Genomic DNA, 17,686 nt, shown 5'->3' on the forward strand with positions numbered 1-17,686 from the left:
GCAGCTTTGGCTCAGAGCCCTGATGCCAACAGCATGCCCACAGCACGGTAGCCTCACCTTGGCTTCCATCATCCTGGTTACTCCTTGTAGGGGGACACCAACAGTCCTTTCGGTTCTGAGTCTCCCTAAAACTATCTCCTCTGTAGTGTCCAGTCCCTCTCACTGGGCCCTCACAGAAGATATTAAGTTTGCTGCCTCCAAAGAGACACCATATGTACCAGCCTGCTAGTTTAGCTGAAGGCCCACCCACATGTAGTTGAAATACACAGCATTCAGATGGTTTGTGGTAAAACTAAAACGAAGTTCATTAACCAAAAATTTAGGATTAAGTGGGCTTCTAGTACGAATGAAAGAGAGATGAAAAGTTACAAACTATACATGCTTTCTAGTGATGACATTTAACTTCAGGAAGTTACAGTCTGAACATAAGGAGGTTTCTTCAGTTTTCAGAGACTTTCAGCCTCCTTGGTTGAAAATTTCTATTTGTTTTTCCTCAGATATACAAGAGCTCTGGCCACTTGTATCTGTCCAGTAATGGATACCAAAATGGCTCTCTATCTTTGCTTATCTCTTCCAAAGTTCAATGACCTTATCTCAGGAGGCAAGGAGGTTTCTTGTAGTTGCATCTTCCATTGTTAAGAGGCCATCCCCCACACTGGTTTGCCTGAGGACTTTATCTACTTTGCATGTAAATGTAATTTCGTTGTCTCTTCTTCCTCAATTTACATTGGAAACACATTCAAGCAGGCAGAACCACAAACCTTTGTTTAAGGTGGGGATGTCTTAAACCCTGTTTGCCAAACACATTTTAAGAAAATATTTCCAGCACGTATTTATAATTATTCGTATATCAGCTGTACATACACCACACACTAATATTAATGATCAACATGTCACTAGTTTACATATAATATCTTCCAGGGCACCTTTTAGGTACAGATTATGACAATAGCGAGTAGGAGCAAGGAGAGTGCCAGGCCTGATATGAGTTATATTATGGTGTGCCCACTGCCAGTTGGCACAGAAGGGCTTCCTAGGTCACACATTGCTATCCCCTTTGCTGTGGCCACAGGGGGACCCAGATGGAGTGGGATTAGAGTTGTCTTGTGCAAGGTGGGGGATAGAATTTGGAAAGCCAGCTCAGAGGTCTACACTGGGAATACATTGCAGAGCCAAGTTGTGTGTGGCTCTGTCAGGATCTCCGTACAATGGCTTTGGCAGCGCAGAGCTGGCAGATGGCCTGGGGGCTGCCACTACGCAGAGCCACTGCTCTTGTCCTTTGTAGAGTGGTAATGCAGTGGGTGGTGAACTGCAGTAGCATCCACAGAGGATTTTTTCCTTTTGTCCTACACTAAGCCTGACTACTTGGGCAGGGTGCAGGAAGAGGACTTGGTGCTCTATGTTTCGATGTATTTTGTTTGTCAGCCTGCCGTGATGAACGCACATAAGACAAAGACTAACACAGTCCATTTTGGTGTAATTTCCCTAGGTTCCAAATTATCCATTTCTTTTTTTTAAACTATCACCAAATAATTTGAGTTCTCATGTTAATCATAACAGGCACCCCGGGAGTTTGGAATTTCTGTACCTCTACTGCAGACGACACATCTTTGTTATTGCACATCTCCTACAGAAAACACACATACACTGTAGTCATTGTAGACAACAATGAGCAGTTGGCTCATAATTTCAATTTATTATCAAAAGGTTTTCCTCAGACGACAAACTCAGAAAGCTAAAATGAACATAGTTTTTTAAATACAGTATACCCATTATAGAAGTCATTGGAGGTATCTGGTGTTTATTTTTGGAAGTCTTAACTGGCTTCAATACAAGAAGCAGTAAGTTCCTTGGCAACCTGCACAAGGGCATTTCATATATATCATAGTGTATTTAAAGCCTTTTGCCAGTACCGATTAAGGGTCCAATCTTGCAAACACTTGTATAACTCTGACATAACCAGTCTCATTGACTTCAAATGGACTACTCACATCAACAAAGTCAAAGTATTTACTGGATCTGTCCCTAAAAATTGAAAAAGTGAGTCTGAAAAGTTGTTTTTTTGTGTGCATCCCTTTAGAGATCTGTTTTATAGGCTTTGTCTTATTATATCATACTATGTGTAACTAAAATTTCTCAATTATATGCCGCCACTGATAAAATATATAACAATAACTTCAAGTCATAAGTGTAGCTCAGAATTAAATATAAAAACTATGATTTATATATTACTACAAATCTTTTAAAAAGACCAAGTTTAGAGAAAGCAAGAAAACTCTTAGAAAACTGTGAAGGAGTCTTTGATCACAACATTACTGATTATAAACTCAAAAATTAATAAATTAGCTACATTTTCATTTTGGCTGGAAAGTAGTAAATAAAACTAAGTAAATAGTGAACTCAGCCTTTAAGCATTGGAATAATTACTGAGAAATTATTTAAGTGAATTACAACAGGTCTTTGGACTTTTCTAATATAAATCATTTCAAGTAAAAATGAAAACAAACATTTGGTAGAACACATTTATCATGACAGAAGAGGGCACAGAGTCTGACATTTTTTATAGGAACTGTTGTCTCATTATATTTTGATGTCCAAGATAATGTGTTACTTAATATCTTCTTCCTCCATCTGATCAGAAATATTAGCATAAATTCTCAAAGGAGTAGATGATAAAGTGTTCCCCAGTGAGAATAAAAAAATCTGTAGACCAAATGGGAAACAGAATTAAACTATAATAACAATGTTGTTTAAAAGTGAAGCAATAGGTACACAATTAAGTGATTTATATTTTGCAAGGTTTGGTCATAAAAAAGCAGCTTATATATTATATTTGTTGCCTTGGCAATAAACCTTAATTTGAAGAACTGATTGTTTTGAATCTCTGATCTCACAGATATATTTTTTTTGTCCTCTAACAAATGACTTTTGTAGCACATTTCCTTCCCCCAGTCCTCCCAGTAAGTTCCAAATTTCTGTTTGTTTGGGCAGTTTGTCCTTGGGCTGCCTGGTTTATAGCTCTGTCACCAAACACGGCACTTTTTTGCAGGGTCCATGTACTCTGTCGTGGTGCATGAAAAGGCCTCGGTAAACTCTGCAGAGTTCTGCAATGATCCTATGACCCTTTAAAACAAAAGCAAAAAGAAGTTGGCACCACTGATTCTCTTTATGACCCAACTTAAAATAAAAGCTAACTGTTATTTTCTGCATCTCAAAATATTTCAAGAAATATCCATAATTCTAAGCTTTTTCAGGTTATCCCCCTTTCTCCTCTAAAATTGTAGTGGCCCAACTAAATTTTTATTTTTCCAGTTTGCACATTTCCTATCACATACAAAAGAAGATGACCCATAGAAACACAGGCCTGATATTATTTCCATTGATGTCTGTTGGAGTCAAACTCTCATTGACATCATAGGAACAGGGTAATGGCCTTTCATTAGTTTTGGTGAAAAATTTTCAGACAGCTTCACTTGTGCTTTAAGTCCTCTGTAAAAAGTAGGTAAAACGTAGAGCTGGAGGAATATTGAAGAAGTTTTTTGTTAGTATTCGTTGTATTTGACTATAGTCACGCCCCTTTTTCTGGTCACTGTCCACAGATATTCTAGTGAACAAGTTTCCTGGAAGAAATGTTGACATAAACAGTAGATTTTAAGTGAATTTTGGGAAATACTAGTAAAAAGCAATTTTCAGATTTGTATTGTGAAACCTGATTCTAAGAATTACACCCCTCCCATGGCAGAAATATACCTTGTGACCTATACATCTAGCCAAAACAACTCCAGTATTTAATGTCAGATATCAAATAGTGGCACTGAATTGATTGTGAAGCAAGAATTATTTGCAGAAATCATTTTCTGAATAATTTCAGTAACAATTAGATACAATATAATCAAGACCTGTCTGTGGAAATTGTGAGCAGTAATAGAGGTGAAGCAGTTTATCAGATTACATTTGTTACAAATTACTGGATCGGCTCTGTAAAATCAAAAGGGGAATATTTGGTAAGTATTGTCAGGAGCCATCAGCAGCACAGGGGACCAAATAGAAGAGATAAAAGAAAACAAAGATGGCTTTCTAGTAAGTGATCCAGCAAAGCCTTGACCAATCCCAGGGCTGGAGCCACTGAAGTGGGATTTTGCCAAAAATATTCGGTGTGTAATAAAATCTGATTTACAGCTGTCATTATTGTTGATCTATTGGCAGTGGAGAACAAATCCTGCTTGCTTTAGTTATGTCACTAGTACCAATAAGGTGAGTCACATGAGCAGGATTTGACTTGTATCTGTTATTATATCTGATTTGTTTTAACGTGGAATAACAATCAAATGCAAATTATCTGAAAAATTACTTCATTTCTTTTTCCTCCTTTAGTGACACCTAAATCTAAGGCTTCCTTTCACATTTGTTTTATTGTGGTTAGATATTGTATTCTATTGCTACATTTATTCAAATTGTAACAAATGTAATCTAATCAACAACTTCAGGTTTCTACAAGTTTCTGTTATTCCTCATCCAGTGCTCAAAACACCCAATCCATACATTAAAAACATATAATGCAAATAACAAAGCAACATAAAACTGCCCATCCCACCTTGACAGAGAAATAAATCAGCGCCAGCAAATGCAATAGGCATAAAATAAACCCATACATTTTGAGTCCATATGACTTTTTGATACAAAGTCATTAATATACTGGTAGTTTTATATATTTAAATTAAATATATTGTAGTTTTAGATACGATTCTAATATGTACAAAGATGCTTTATATTTTAGAGCTTTATGTTGGGCCTGATCCTGTAAATCATTCCAGTAATATCATTGAGATTTCTCATGTAAGATGACTTGTGTGAGTAAAGGTTTGCTGGATTAGGCACATTTTGTTTGTAGCTACCTATATAGATATAAAAATAGTAGTGAGACTTAACGTATGACACTGAAGCAAAGTGCATCCAAGTATAAATGCATAAAGACATCAAGCCGATTAATTTACAAGAACTAACGAACTGTACAAATTAATAACACAAATATGAGGCAAAGCTATAAAGAACTGCCGCAGACCCACATTAACATTGTGCCTAGATTCAGCGGATTGCAGGAGTTTTTAATATAATTGCCTTGGGGAGAGGTTTGCAGATTACACAGAAATGCCAGTTTAATGACTACCGTAGGAACAGTCACTGCTTTCACCAAATATTTGAATCTGTGGGATAAACAATAATTCTCTGGTAAAGAGAGGGGGTTAAGAAAGAAAGCCCTTTGGAAGTGATGTGATGAACTGTAGCAGAAGATAATGTGATCAGTGGGAGTGCAAGTGCAAGTACAATGATTTTTGTGGCTAGCACAGTTATTGTGGCATCTACCACTCTGACGAGACTTAGCCTATCGGATTTATAAGAACAAACACAGTGTTTTTATGTTGCTCAAACTGAATGTTGTGCTGGTTTAGGTTAAAATTTAAGGGTCCTAATCACCCCACACTGTCTGCAGCTTCTTGGCACCTAAGCCTCATAAGTAGGGCCCTACCAAATTCAGAAACAACAAGGAGTCTGGTGGCACCGTAAAGACTAACAGATTTATTTGGGCATAAGCTTTCGTGGGTAAAAATCTCACTTCTTCAGATGCATAGAGTGAAAGTTACAGATGCAGGCATTATATACTGACACATGGAGAGCAGGGAGTTACTTTGCGAAGTAAAGTTACTTTGCCCAAATAAATCTGTTAGTCTTTAAGGTGCCACCAGACGCCTTGTTGTTTTTGTAGATACAGACTAACACGGCTACCCCCTGATACCAAATTCAGAGTCCATTTTAGTCAGTTTCATGACCAGGGTTTTTTAAAATTAGTCAATTTCATGTTTTCAGATGTTTACATCTGAAATTTCAAGGTGTGGTAACCAAAGGTGGGAGGGTTGAAAGGCTATTGTAGGGGGGTCGTGGGATTGCCACCCGCACTTCTGCCCTGGTGCTGGCAGGAGTGCTGCCTTCAGAGCTGGGCAGTCAGAGAAGAAGGCTGCTGACCGGGCGCCCAGCTCCAAACCCACTGCCAGCAGCAGCACAGAAGTGAGGGTAGCAGGGTATGGGAGCATGGGTTACTATCTCTGTGGTTTTCTCAGCAGTCTCCTACCCGAGTGCAGGGCTGGAGCTGCAGCCTCTGCGTGGGGGAGGGTGACAGCTGGAGCTGCAGCCTTTCCGTGCGGGGGAGGAGGGGTGACATCTGGAGCACCAGCCTCTCTGAGTGGGGAGGACACAGCTGGAGCCGTGGAGCTTCCTGCAGCTGGGGGAGATCCCAGAGGTGGGTCTGACCTGCCCTGGGAGCAGCCCCTGCAGGGGAAAAGGAAGTCAGGCAGCCCAGCTGACTCTTTAGACTGTCAGGAGTACTGAGCAAGTGCAGCTGCAGGGCCTTCCTCCTGACACCCCCTCACACACGGAGTCAGCTTTCTCCAAAATTGGTCGGCTTGTCAGGAGGAAGGCCCTGCAGCTGCACCTGCTTAGTACTCCTGAGAGCCTAACAAGTCAGCTAGGCTGGCTGATGGACCGCCCTGCCTGACTGGCTGAGGAAGCTAGCAGGCCGGTTCTTAAGCTCAGCAGGAGCAGTAGGTTGCTGGTTGCTCAATGCACATGTCCACAGAGTCTCTGCTTCCCTGTGCTTGTCTCTCTCCAAGCTCTTCTCCGCCACTGCTCCAGCCTAGACCCCGCCCTGCACCCAGTCCTGTCCCAGCTTTGCTCTTGCCTGTGAGCCAGCCCTACTGCTGCCTTCCCTGACTCCTGGTAATGCAGTTCTGACCCTCGGCTCTGATTCCTGGCTCCCACCCTATCTTGCCCCTTGGGTCTGGCATTTGGACTCCTACCACTAGGCATGACCACCTATGACTCCACTCTCCATCACGCCACAGTGTGTGGGTCTGTTGTTGCTCAAGGGGTGGAGAATCTCTGTTACCAGCCTTTTTTTCTTCCCTCTTGTTAGGGATAGGGAGGGAACAGGGACCTTGTTTCCCTTGTGTTTGTACAGTGCCCAGTACAATGCTGCCCCAGTCCTGTTTGTGGCCTAGACACTGCCTCAGTATAATTAAATAATAATAATGTTGGTCTAGGGATACAGTCACACTGTCTGTGCAATACCAGTGAAGGAAAAGACCCAATCCAGACAATAAAAAACAAAACAAAAACACCCCTGGAGTTCTGGAGGGTGCTCCTGCTTCTGATTTGGTGTGATGCCCGCATATCTTTAGGCAACGAGCTCCCACAATAGAGAAAGGCCCATCCTCCTCCCTTCCATTATCCCTATTTGTGGAGAGACCATTTGATTTCTTCATCTTTCCCTGGCTAAGCCCTCTCCTCTTACAGCTGTCAAGAGAGACATACAAAGTGAAATCCTTGCCCCGATGAAGTCAGTGGGAGTTTTGCCATTGACTTCAGCAGAGCCAGGATTTCAATCCTAGCCTTCAGGCCACGCAGCCCTTTAAGTCACTTCCCTGTCTGTCTTTCGGCCATCTTGGGGAGAACCTTAGCAGAGGCTAGCTCTAACTTAAATGAACATGACCATAGGAGGCAACATGGAAAGGACACGGGCCTGGAAGTTTGCAATCTATTCCCGGCTCTGTCACTGACCTGCTGTCTGACCTTGAGATAGTCATGTCACTTCTTTGTGTCACATCCATAAAATGAGGATAATGATACTTGCCCTGCTTTGTAGAGTGCTTTGATATCTACAGTGAAAAGCTACCTTACAGCGGAGGATGATGATTATAAACACTGACCTGAATTTGCCTGGGCTATGCGTATCAGTTTTAATGGAGTTGACAGCATATTCTGGACGGTACGTTCCACACCATATCTAGAAACATATCAGAAAGAAAGTGATCTGTTGTGAATAAGATTTTTCAGGAGAAGTGCTGCTTTAGTTTTATTATGAAACATTTAATGCTGGAAAACACGTTTCAAATTGGACCACAGTGAAAAAATGTGGATTCTATAAAACCCCACATACTGTAGTGCACTTTCACAGGCATTTGAGCCTAGCAGAATGTGCCTAGCAGACTTACTCCTGCATGAATTCAAGTGTGTGGCTAGGATTAACATCCTGTCTGCTTTGCTATGGCCACTGCTCAATTTAACAATCCTGCCAGCTCTTGTTAGAATGAGAAATGTCAGACTGCTGTTCCAGCTTACAGTGAAATTGTAACTCAAAATGATTTTCAAACCTTCAGTCAAGGAGGATACAATACCTGTGCAAAGTTCAGGAAGAACAGCTGCTTATGGTTCATGTCAAGCCCGGGAAGCAGTTTTTCTTTTCCATTTTTTTTGACAAAGTTTTCATAGGCCTGCAAAACGAATGGAGCAGAAATGTTATGGTTTCCTATTTCCCTTATCAAAATGGCACTATAATGAGAAGGAACATGGATTATTTGACATAAGACAGCAAGACTATCTTAGGTATCCTCTCTGGCTGAATACCACCCATGTGCAGAAAAAGAGGGGCCAGCATAGGAAAGAAATACAATGGCCTGATTGACCAGGGCCTGATTTTCCTCTCAGATCAGTTTTACAGTGGTGTAGTTCCACCAAATTCAGGCAGTTACTCCTGATTTATACTGGGGTAAGTGAGGGGAGGATTAGGCCCAAGGAATGCAATTTACTGATAGAAAAGGAAACACAGCGATATCATTGTCTCAGTAGGAAAGATGTGATTGCTGGTAATATGTCATGCCCTCGGCATCCAGATGTCATGCACCTTTTTATAGAAAAGATAATGTACAGGAGAAGAATTGTGCTTGTATGACAATAACAGTAGAGACTGTAGGCAATACCTCTAGACAATAACCTCCCCACTTCAGCAAGCTTTACGTTAGTTAATATTTTATCAGATCCCATTTAACTGTCATGTACTCGCACTGCATTTCCCAGCATTACTAATTACCTATGGCTAGATCAGGCGTAGGCAACCTATGGCATGTGTACCGAAGGTGGCATGCGAGCGGATTTTCAGTAGCACTCACACTGCCCGGGTCCTGGCCACCGGTCTGGGGGGCTCTGCATTTTAATTTAATTTTAAATGAAGCTTCTTAAACATTTTAAAAACCTTATTTACTTTACATACAACAATAGTTTAGATATATATTATAGACTTATAGAAAGAGACCTTCTAAAAATGTTAAAATGTGTTACTGGCACGCGAAACCTTAAATTAGAGTGAATAAATGAAGACTCGGCACACCACTTCTGAAAGGTTGCTGACCCCTGGGCTAGATTGTCCCCTGCCATGGTAAAAACCATGGCAGAGGGCTTCTGGGAGATTCCCTCATATCCAGGGCTTACATTCTTATAGAGTATTTCCTGAAGTCCTCCCCCCCATCTCTCTCCCAAAATCCTATAAAGACTCCAGGGGGGTTGAAAATGTTTACCGGAGTTCTGCTCCAGACAGCACCAGCTGAATTTAAGCCCTGGTCATATCATCTCCTTGTGGACAGGCGGATTGAACTTCCACAGAAAAGAGTGAGGGGCCAACTTCCAAATCTGGCAGGCCCCAGAGAGCCAGTCACATGGAGGCCCTGACCCTCAGCACTGTGGGCTTGTGCATGTTCCTTCGGAGTCACTCTAACAGGGACTACCCCACCATGGCCCCCAGAGCCTGGGGCTATGTATAAAAGTTAATGCAGTCTGATGCTGTGCTGTCTTCCTAAAGTACAGTGCATGAGACCAGAATAAGGAGACGATGTTCATCTCACCCACCCACTCTTCCCCTCAGACCACCGCTGGCTAGGTGCATGGACAGCAGTGGGGAGTGGACTGAGCCGCTTCTGCACATGAAGGAGCCCTCTGTGCCTGGGCTCAAGGGGGCACAATCTGTCTCCAAGATGATTAGTGTATAAACAGAGGCTTTATTCTGCTGTTTAATCAGCTAACATTTCTAGACTGATCCTTTCCATGATACTACTGTTAGAGCTGTGGTAACAAGTTTCAGTTGCAGCAAAAATCACCATGTTCTCCAATTTCACACAATACTAGGGTTACCATATTTCAGCAAGCAAAAAAGAGGACGGGAGGAGCCCCGCCCTAGCCCCGCCCCTGCCCCTCCCACTTCCCGCCCCCCCAGAACCCTCAACCCTCCCCCCGTTCCTTGTCCCCTGACTGCCCCCTCCTGGGACCCCTGCCCCTAACTGCCCCCCAGGACTCCACTCCCTATCTAAGCCTCCCTGCCTCTTGTCCCCTGACTGCCCCAACCCTTATCCACACCCCCACCCCCAGACAGACCCCTGGGACTCCCACGCCCCATCCAACCACTCCCCACCCCCTGACAGCCCCCCCCAGAACTCCCAACCCATCTAAACCCCTCTGCTCCCTGTCCCCTGACTGCTCCGATCCCTCTCCGCACTCCTGCCCCCTGACAGCCCCCCCCAGAACTCCCAACCCATCTAAACCCCTCTGCTCCCTGTCCCCTGACTGCTCCGATCCCTCTCCCCACTCCTGCCCCCTGATAGCTCCCCCCCAGAACTCCCAGCCCCCCACCCCCCCGCTCCTTGTCCCCTGACTGCCCCCTCCTGGGACCCCTGCTCCTAACTGCCCTCCAGAACCCCACCCCCTACCTAAGACTCCCTGTTCCTTGTCCCCTAACTGCCCCCTCCTGGGACCCCTGCTCCTAACTGCCCTCCAGAACCCCACCCCCTATTTATGTACAGGCGTGACTACCTGCCCTTTCCTGGTTACTATACGCGGCCAGTCCGCATCCACATCCAGTAGTTAAATAAATAAATAAACTAATAATTTAAATTGGAATTTCATCCATTAATAAGTATTTATTATATAGTTAAAACCATTCTATTGAAGGGCAGATATTAAATAACACTAAATATGTTAATGTTCAAAACAATATTAAAAATTTGAAAATTTAGAGCATGGAAACCAAAATAGCTAAAATTTAGTTTTGGCAAGATACACGGAATGGAAACTCCGGGATCTTTACCTGTCACTGAATATAGCCATCATACCAATAGTGGAATATAAAACAAGTCTACATATACTCTCCTTAAAATTTTTACTTCTGTCCATTCCCAATAATTGTAACAAATCATTATTACCTTCACTCCACTTGCCACGCGCCCCAAGCACAAAACCAAAGAAGTGGATATTTTTACCTCCCATTAAGTTTTTAATTTCTTCCTCTAACTCAAGATAATAAGCCACCTTCTCACTGTGGGCTTGTTCCAAACTTCCGGCATTATCCTCCCATCGCACTGTAACATCAACCACCACTGCTGTATCTCCTTTTATAAATATAATATCCGGCTTTCTTAACTCACCCTTACTATTTCTCAAATGGGGCTCTATCATTGCCTTCCACCCTAATTTACCAACCTTATCTACAACTGCAGACACTACTCTATTATGCCTTTTTATCCTAGCATTCTTAGTCTTATAACATTGTCCTGAGATATGGGGAACAGTCTCCCGCACTTTACCGCACCATCTACAAAGAGCATTCACACCTCCTCTTCCTCTTGCTAATGTCTCCCTAGTAGGATAAATATTTGCCCTAAGCTGCAATGCTGCGATATACGCTGACGATTTAACTTTACTAGAGTTTCTAAAAATCGAATTACTAATTAAATCATTTTTAAAATATTTTATCCCTATTCCCTGACATCTCAGTTCCGACCATCTTAAAAATTCCTCTTCCCTCCATTTCTTGGGATGAGATGTTACTGCACTAAATGACAATATTTTATCCACAAGATTTTCTCCTGCATATAGATAAGATAGGTCCATCCAATCATCTCTCGAGACAATATGTCTCCTCCATTTACGAATTAACATATTTGGGATTTGCACACTAAACTTAGTGAGAGCTAAACCACCATCCCTACCTCTAGAATAAAATATCCCATCTGTGGTACACTGAGGTAAATGTAAAATTTCTTTAACTATTTTTCTAACTAACACATCAAGATCGTCTAAAAGATTAAAAGGGGGTTCTATTAAAAGAAGATTATAAAATAGCTTCGGTAAGATGTATGTCTGTAAAATTAATATTTTTTGGGCCGGTTTTAATGGGGCCTTAATTAAATTCTCACTCCAATCTTTCAATTTTTCTTTAAGTACCGGTCCCCCTACACCTATCCAGGGATCTATTCTAGCCCCTAAATATTTTTCAAAATCCCCTGGTTGAACATATTCAATCTTCTCTGACCCTATCTGCCAATTATCCTTAGGATTAACTACATAGGTTTTATGTTTAGTTAAAATATGAAAGCCTTTCGTTTTCTTCACATTAACAGAGAGATTAGTATTTTTACAAAACTCCTCTAAGATACCCAAATTTTTGATCATTCCTTTATATGAGCTACTTAAAATTGCCACATCATCGGCAAAAGCCAATGACGTGACACTATTACCCTTAACATAAAAACCACTTCCTTCTACTTCTAATCTAGTTAAAAGGGGATCCATAGCAATATTAAACAAAATTGGGGACAACGGGTCACCCTGCTTGACCCCCCTCCTAATTAAAATAGACTCAGTAGCTTCATCACCCACCCATACCCTAGTTGTGCAATTATCATAAAGGTCCCTAATAATATCTATAAAATGTTCATCTATACCAAATCTTCTCAACCCGGCTATTATATGTCCGTGTCCCACAGAATCAAATGCTTTAGCCAGATCTACGAACACTATTGCAATTTCATTCCCATTTCGTTTAGCCCCTTTAATCAAATTATCTAATATAGCAATATTTTCCTCACACCCAGGGGCGGATATAAACCCTTTTTGTCTATTACATATCTTAACTGTTTCCACCAGTCTTTTTGCTAATATTTTGGTATAGATTCTAATCCAAACTGACCCAATTGTCAATGGTCTCCAAGATGTTAACTTCTTCATTTCCTCCTCATCTTGTGTCTTTGGTATTAAAATCGTTCTATTTTTCTTAAATTCATCTGGTACCTGTCTATTTAGAAACCATATATTAAAATTTTTTGTAAGTATTAAGGAGTCTAAATTAAAAATATCCCACAAATTGCTCACTTTTACTTTATCTGGGCCAGGAGCACTATCTTTTCTTATTTCTGTTAAAGCTATTCTAATCTCATCCACAGAGATCGGACTCATTAATATATCATTATCCGCATTCTCTGTGGATGATGGCCACCCTATCATATTACCATGTCCAATTGTTCCCAAAATATTTACATAGTATTCCTCAATTTCTTTCATAGGGATAGCACACTTAGCCTTAGCTGGCTCTCCCATTATAATGCGAGTCAATCTTCTTCTATCCTTATCAAATAATTGTTGATAGAATTTATACTTAGCTTTCTTTGTAGCATATCTCCTAATTGCATTAAATTGCTTCCTTCTCCCCTCCTTTCTAATCTTCCCTTTTCCTTTATTCCTCAACTCTATTTGACTTTCATTTCTAGGGTCCTGTCCCTCTACTAATGAATAACATAATTTTTCCAACATTGCCCATCCGAGAGCTTTTGTTAAATCCTCCTTTAATAATCCTTCAATTTCCCCTAAACTATTTATTATTTCTCTTCCCTCCCTACTTTGTTTTCCCCGTTTACATATTTTCTCCACTAAATCCACTTCTGGATGTCCTTTTAGTGGGAAAATCCTCTCTCTTGGGGGCGGAATTTCTAATATATTTACTCTAATGTCCTCTACCTCAGTCACTTCCCCCCTATCTCCTGTTACCACTAACTTCTTCTTTGCTAATTCTCGTCTTTTATCTGATATTTGTTTATTCGTTTTGGTCCTCATCTCGCTCTCAATACATTTATTTATATTCCTTTTCCCAATATATTTCCTTTCCAACTGTATAAGCTGCGCAACCTCATCTTTAGTCCATATACGAGATCTAGTCGATCCCTCTTTGATCTTACTTTTAGCAGCCATATCTTCTTTTCTTTGCTCATTCCTCACAGCAGGGTGTCTATGTCTACAGTGTTGGCTCAATCCAGATCTAGTATGAAAACCAAGCCCACAGACCGAGCACGTATGGCTCTTCATTGGGGTATCCGCCTTCTTGGGTATGCACTTGGGGTAGTGGCAAGCTATATTATGATATTGAGAAGATTTTCCACATTTACTACATACAACTCGTATGGCTTTACTTTTATGAACCACATTAATGTGTTTGGCCCATTTACCAAATGTTGGTAATATCTGGGGACATATTGGACAATTAAAACTATCAACGGGATACTCTAAATAAAAAACCCCATCCTTCCACGAACTACTTTCTAATATATTTATATTACTACCAATACTGTTAAGATCCTTATTACGATCCCTATTAAAATCAGTACTTGATTCCCTAACATATGGATCATCAAATATACTTAAATACTTAAAATCTGGATTAAAACTGTCCATAGTTAAATCATTAAAAGTGTCCCTTGTAAAAACCATCGGTAAGATAGATAAAATCTCCTCACCATGATCATCACAAACATTCTCCTCTACCTCCTCTCCATGCTCCACTGGGAGGACTTGATTCTCACTCTCATTCTCATGAGACTTCATTATAGTCCACACCATTTTATCCATTGGTCCAGCGACCCTGATCACACCCCTAATATATTTAACACTGTCAGCCGGGGCATCAAAGCCAACAGCGGGGGCGTTATTAACCCGGTCCAGCGCCAATCCGGTATAAAAATATAAATTACTTTTTTCCATAGCTAAAAGATTTACCCTTCTCAGGGGGAAACTAACCCGTGCCTGGGGGAGACTACCCTTACCAGGGGGAATCTAACCCTTACCAGGGGGAGTCAACCCGTACCTGGGGGAGGCTACCCTTACCAGGGGGGCATCCATGTGGCACCATATGGGGCTGCCCAACCCCGTCCCACACCCCACTGAATGTGGGATGTGGGTTCGTCCTCCGCAATCCGCCTGGCTATCCAAGCCAGTTACCGACTCTCACCACGGGAGGTAGCGGTTGGACTTGCAATCCAGAGGCTTTCCTCAAAGAGGGGTCCCAAACAGCATAATGTCGAGCTCTAACGGGCGTGTGAGAAAAGGCTCAGATCTTGGTAGGGGTTGCCCCTATTGACCGGGCTCACGCCCACCCCCACCTCACCGATAACCCATTCTCTCACTACCCTCAGGCAATGTTTCCGTCCAAGCCCGACAGCTGAGAGGGTCCAGAGACGCATGGAGAGCCATTAAGAGAGCCATTAAGACTCCCTGTTCCTTGTCCCCTAACTGCCCCCTCCTAACACCCCCCCCAACTGCCCCCCAGGACCCTACCCCCTACCTGTACCCTGACTGCCCAAAACTTTCTCCACTCCCCCCAAAAAGCCCCCCCCCCGTTTCTTGACTGCCCCCTCCAGAACCTCCCTGCCTCTTCTCCTGCCCCCTGGCCCCCTTACCCTGCTGCTCAGACCGGGTGTTGGGCTCTGTGCGAGCCGAGCCGGACACCTGGCTGCGCTCCCCAGCACAACAAAACCCAGTCCCTGGCCCTGCACAGTGCTGCTGGACCGGGCTGCAGGGGAGAGCTGCCGGCTCAGAATGCAGGGCGGATCCGGCTCCTCTACAGCTGCTCCGGAGTCCAGCCCGGGACTTTCCTGCAGCCCTCCCAGCTGCTTGCTCTGCTCTGCTGGGGGAGGGGGGAAATCCCGGACATTTTGAGTGCTTTACAAATTCCCCCCGGACGCTATTTTTAGAACAAAAAGGAGGACATGTCCGGGCAAATCCGGACGAATGGTAACCCTACACAATACACAAATGTTATTCTGTTCCCAAGTTCTTTGTTTTCTCCATGAATGTAAGTAATTTCAAGTTATTTAATTAAATCCATAGGCTTTTACCACAGGAATTATGACAATGCTTCAGTTATAAGCTCTAGTCAACCAGAATCTGGTCTGACTTACATGGTGTGAATGTGGAGTAACTTCACTGCTCTTACTCCATATTTACATTGTAGGCAATCAGAATCTGATTCATACCTACTTCTGGTGTAAAACTGATTTTGTGGTGACAAATGCAACATTTCTTTATGAAAAAGGAAATTTTCCCTATGGCTTCTTTTATGAAAATGCAGGCCATTTTTCAGGTTGTAATTAAGTTGATTTGTTAGTTTGTAGGTTCTTTTTATTTTGAAAAGAAGAAAAAGTGTTCATTGGCAGAAGTGGTGAAAATTTTTCCTGAAATAAATTCTTGTAAAATCTTGCAAAAAATCTGTTGTCATCAAGTGAAACTTGCTCCTCTCACATGTTCATAATACAGACCCATATCTGTGATATCACAGTAACTCTGAAGACTCAGTTCCTTCTTGGTAGTACTGCTGACTTGCTAGTATTCCCTATGCTAGGTTTGTTCTGGCTCCCATTGACTTGAGTCAGGATAATGTTCTGTGTATTTGTGCTGTCTTGTTTAAATGCTAAACCAGGGCTTGGATTGAGCTTGTAGGTAGCAGTATGACACACCAGCTTCTCTTTCTGGCTGCTGCCTTGTTCTCCAGAATCTAAGCTTTCCAGGAACTCCCTAGTGAACTGAGCGTAACTGATGCAGTGATTCCTGTGTTTGCAGAACCTGAAACAATAGCTCGGAGAGGTCTGAGCTGCCCCATTTGTTCCAGGGGTGCTCTGGTGTGGAGTGATAATGTATTAAGTGTCAACATTGTGAAATATTTCACTCTGATTAAAGTGGAAAAGGAGAGGGCAGGTCATGCTATGAGGATCTACGTCATCTGCTGTGATGGACAGCTCACTGTGGTGCCTCAAGAGTGGAACTGGGAAAGTACTGCCATTTTCCCATCCCAAACCCAAGAAGCCTAGAAGAGCCTAGCAGGGCATCTGGGCCTAGTGTTGCCAACCCTCCAGGATTGGCCTGGAGTCTCCTGGAATCGGCATTGATCTCCTGGTGACTATTGAAAGCAATTCAGGAGATTTTAATAGGATATTTTAAGAAAATGACATTATGTCATGTTGGGGAAAAAAAAATCTCCCGGAATAGCTTCAGTCAGACTTGGAACCCTATCTGGGCCCCCACCCTGGGGTAGCCTACAGAGCTGATGGGTGTATCTGGACCTCAGTAAGAGGGAACCAAGCCCTGAAAGCAAGCAGGATCATATTTTGAACATCTGAGCAATCTACTGTGAATGGCGTTTTATGTGGGCAGAGATTGTTTTGTGGGTGGAGCTTGGAAGACTACTATTACCTTTCCCTGCCATTCATAAACAGAATGCTGGTAAACAGACATAGACAACAGGTCGATATGATCATTCAGTCAGGTTAAAGTTTGTGTGGCATTGATTCACTAAGTGTTTTCATTCTACAAATTCTTTATGCCCAACGAGTAATAATGAGAGAGAGCTAGAGAGAGCTATAATGGGCAATAATAAATGAAAGAGCACTAGGAATAGAGAATCCCTTCCCTAAAGTGAGTAATATACTGAACAAAAGGTAACAAGGTTTCCGTTGTTTTAGAAGCTGACACGGTGACAGAGAATTACAGTAAAGTGTCATTCTGTCTTTGCCACATAAAAACTGCTTCCCCCCGCCAAGGCACTTTAATAAATTTGTTTCAACAGTAATAATCTCAACTGTGAGGACAGAGAGAAAATGGATCTTTCTCACCTTATAAGCTTGTCTAACACCCCCATTATCAGCAATGTTTTCTCCCAGAGTATTGATTCCACTCAGCTGCAAAGAGAGAAATGAAAAAGTTGCAGGTT

At 42.2% G+C, this 17,686-nt stretch overlaps 2 protein-coding genes across 9 annotated transcripts in view; one reads left to right on the forward strand and one right to left on the reverse strand.

Moving 5' to 3' along the window:
* The first annotated feature begins 1,372 nt into the window (after positions 1 to 1,372).
* The window catches only part of LOC112059097 (uncharacterized), a 160,058-nt gene continuing 143,744 nt past the window's right edge, over positions 1,373 to 17,686 (forward strand). The window contains exon 1 of one of the 5 annotated variants that reach the window (XR_006175260.2): positions 1,373 to 2,040. The gene's annotated coding sequence lies outside the window, so the exon portion shown is untranslated. The remainder of the gene's footprint in view (positions 2,041 to 17,686) is intronic. The other 4 variants (XR_010590598.1, XR_010590600.1, XR_010590601.1 and 1 more) reach the window with 4 other exon arrangements.
* The window catches only part of MME (membrane metalloendopeptidase), a 94,340-nt gene continuing 78,307 nt past the window's right edge, over positions 1,654 to 17,686 (reverse strand). For all 4 annotated transcript variants that reach the window (XM_065557866.1, XM_008165041.4, XM_065557868.1 and 1 more), the window contains exons 20-23: positions 17,589 to 17,654; positions 8,229 to 8,324; positions 7,761 to 7,837; positions 1,654 to 3,123 (exon numbers count right to left, since the gene is read on the reverse strand). In XM_065557866.1, coding sequence (XP_065413938.1) covers positions 3,024 to 3,123; positions 7,761 to 7,837; positions 8,229 to 8,324; positions 17,589 to 17,654 — 339 coding nt within the window. In that variant the 3' untranslated portion in view covers positions 1,654 to 3,023. The remainder of the gene's footprint in view (positions 3,124 to 7,760; positions 7,838 to 8,228; positions 8,325 to 17,588; positions 17,655 to 17,686) is intronic.

The sequence above is a fragment of the Chrysemys picta genome, chromosome 9 (assembly GCF_011386835.1).
Source record: "Chrysemys picta bellii isolate R12L10 chromosome 9, ASM1138683v2, whole genome shotgun sequence".
Taxonomy (NCBI): domain Eukaryota; kingdom Metazoa; phylum Chordata; order Testudines; family Emydidae; genus Chrysemys; species Chrysemys picta.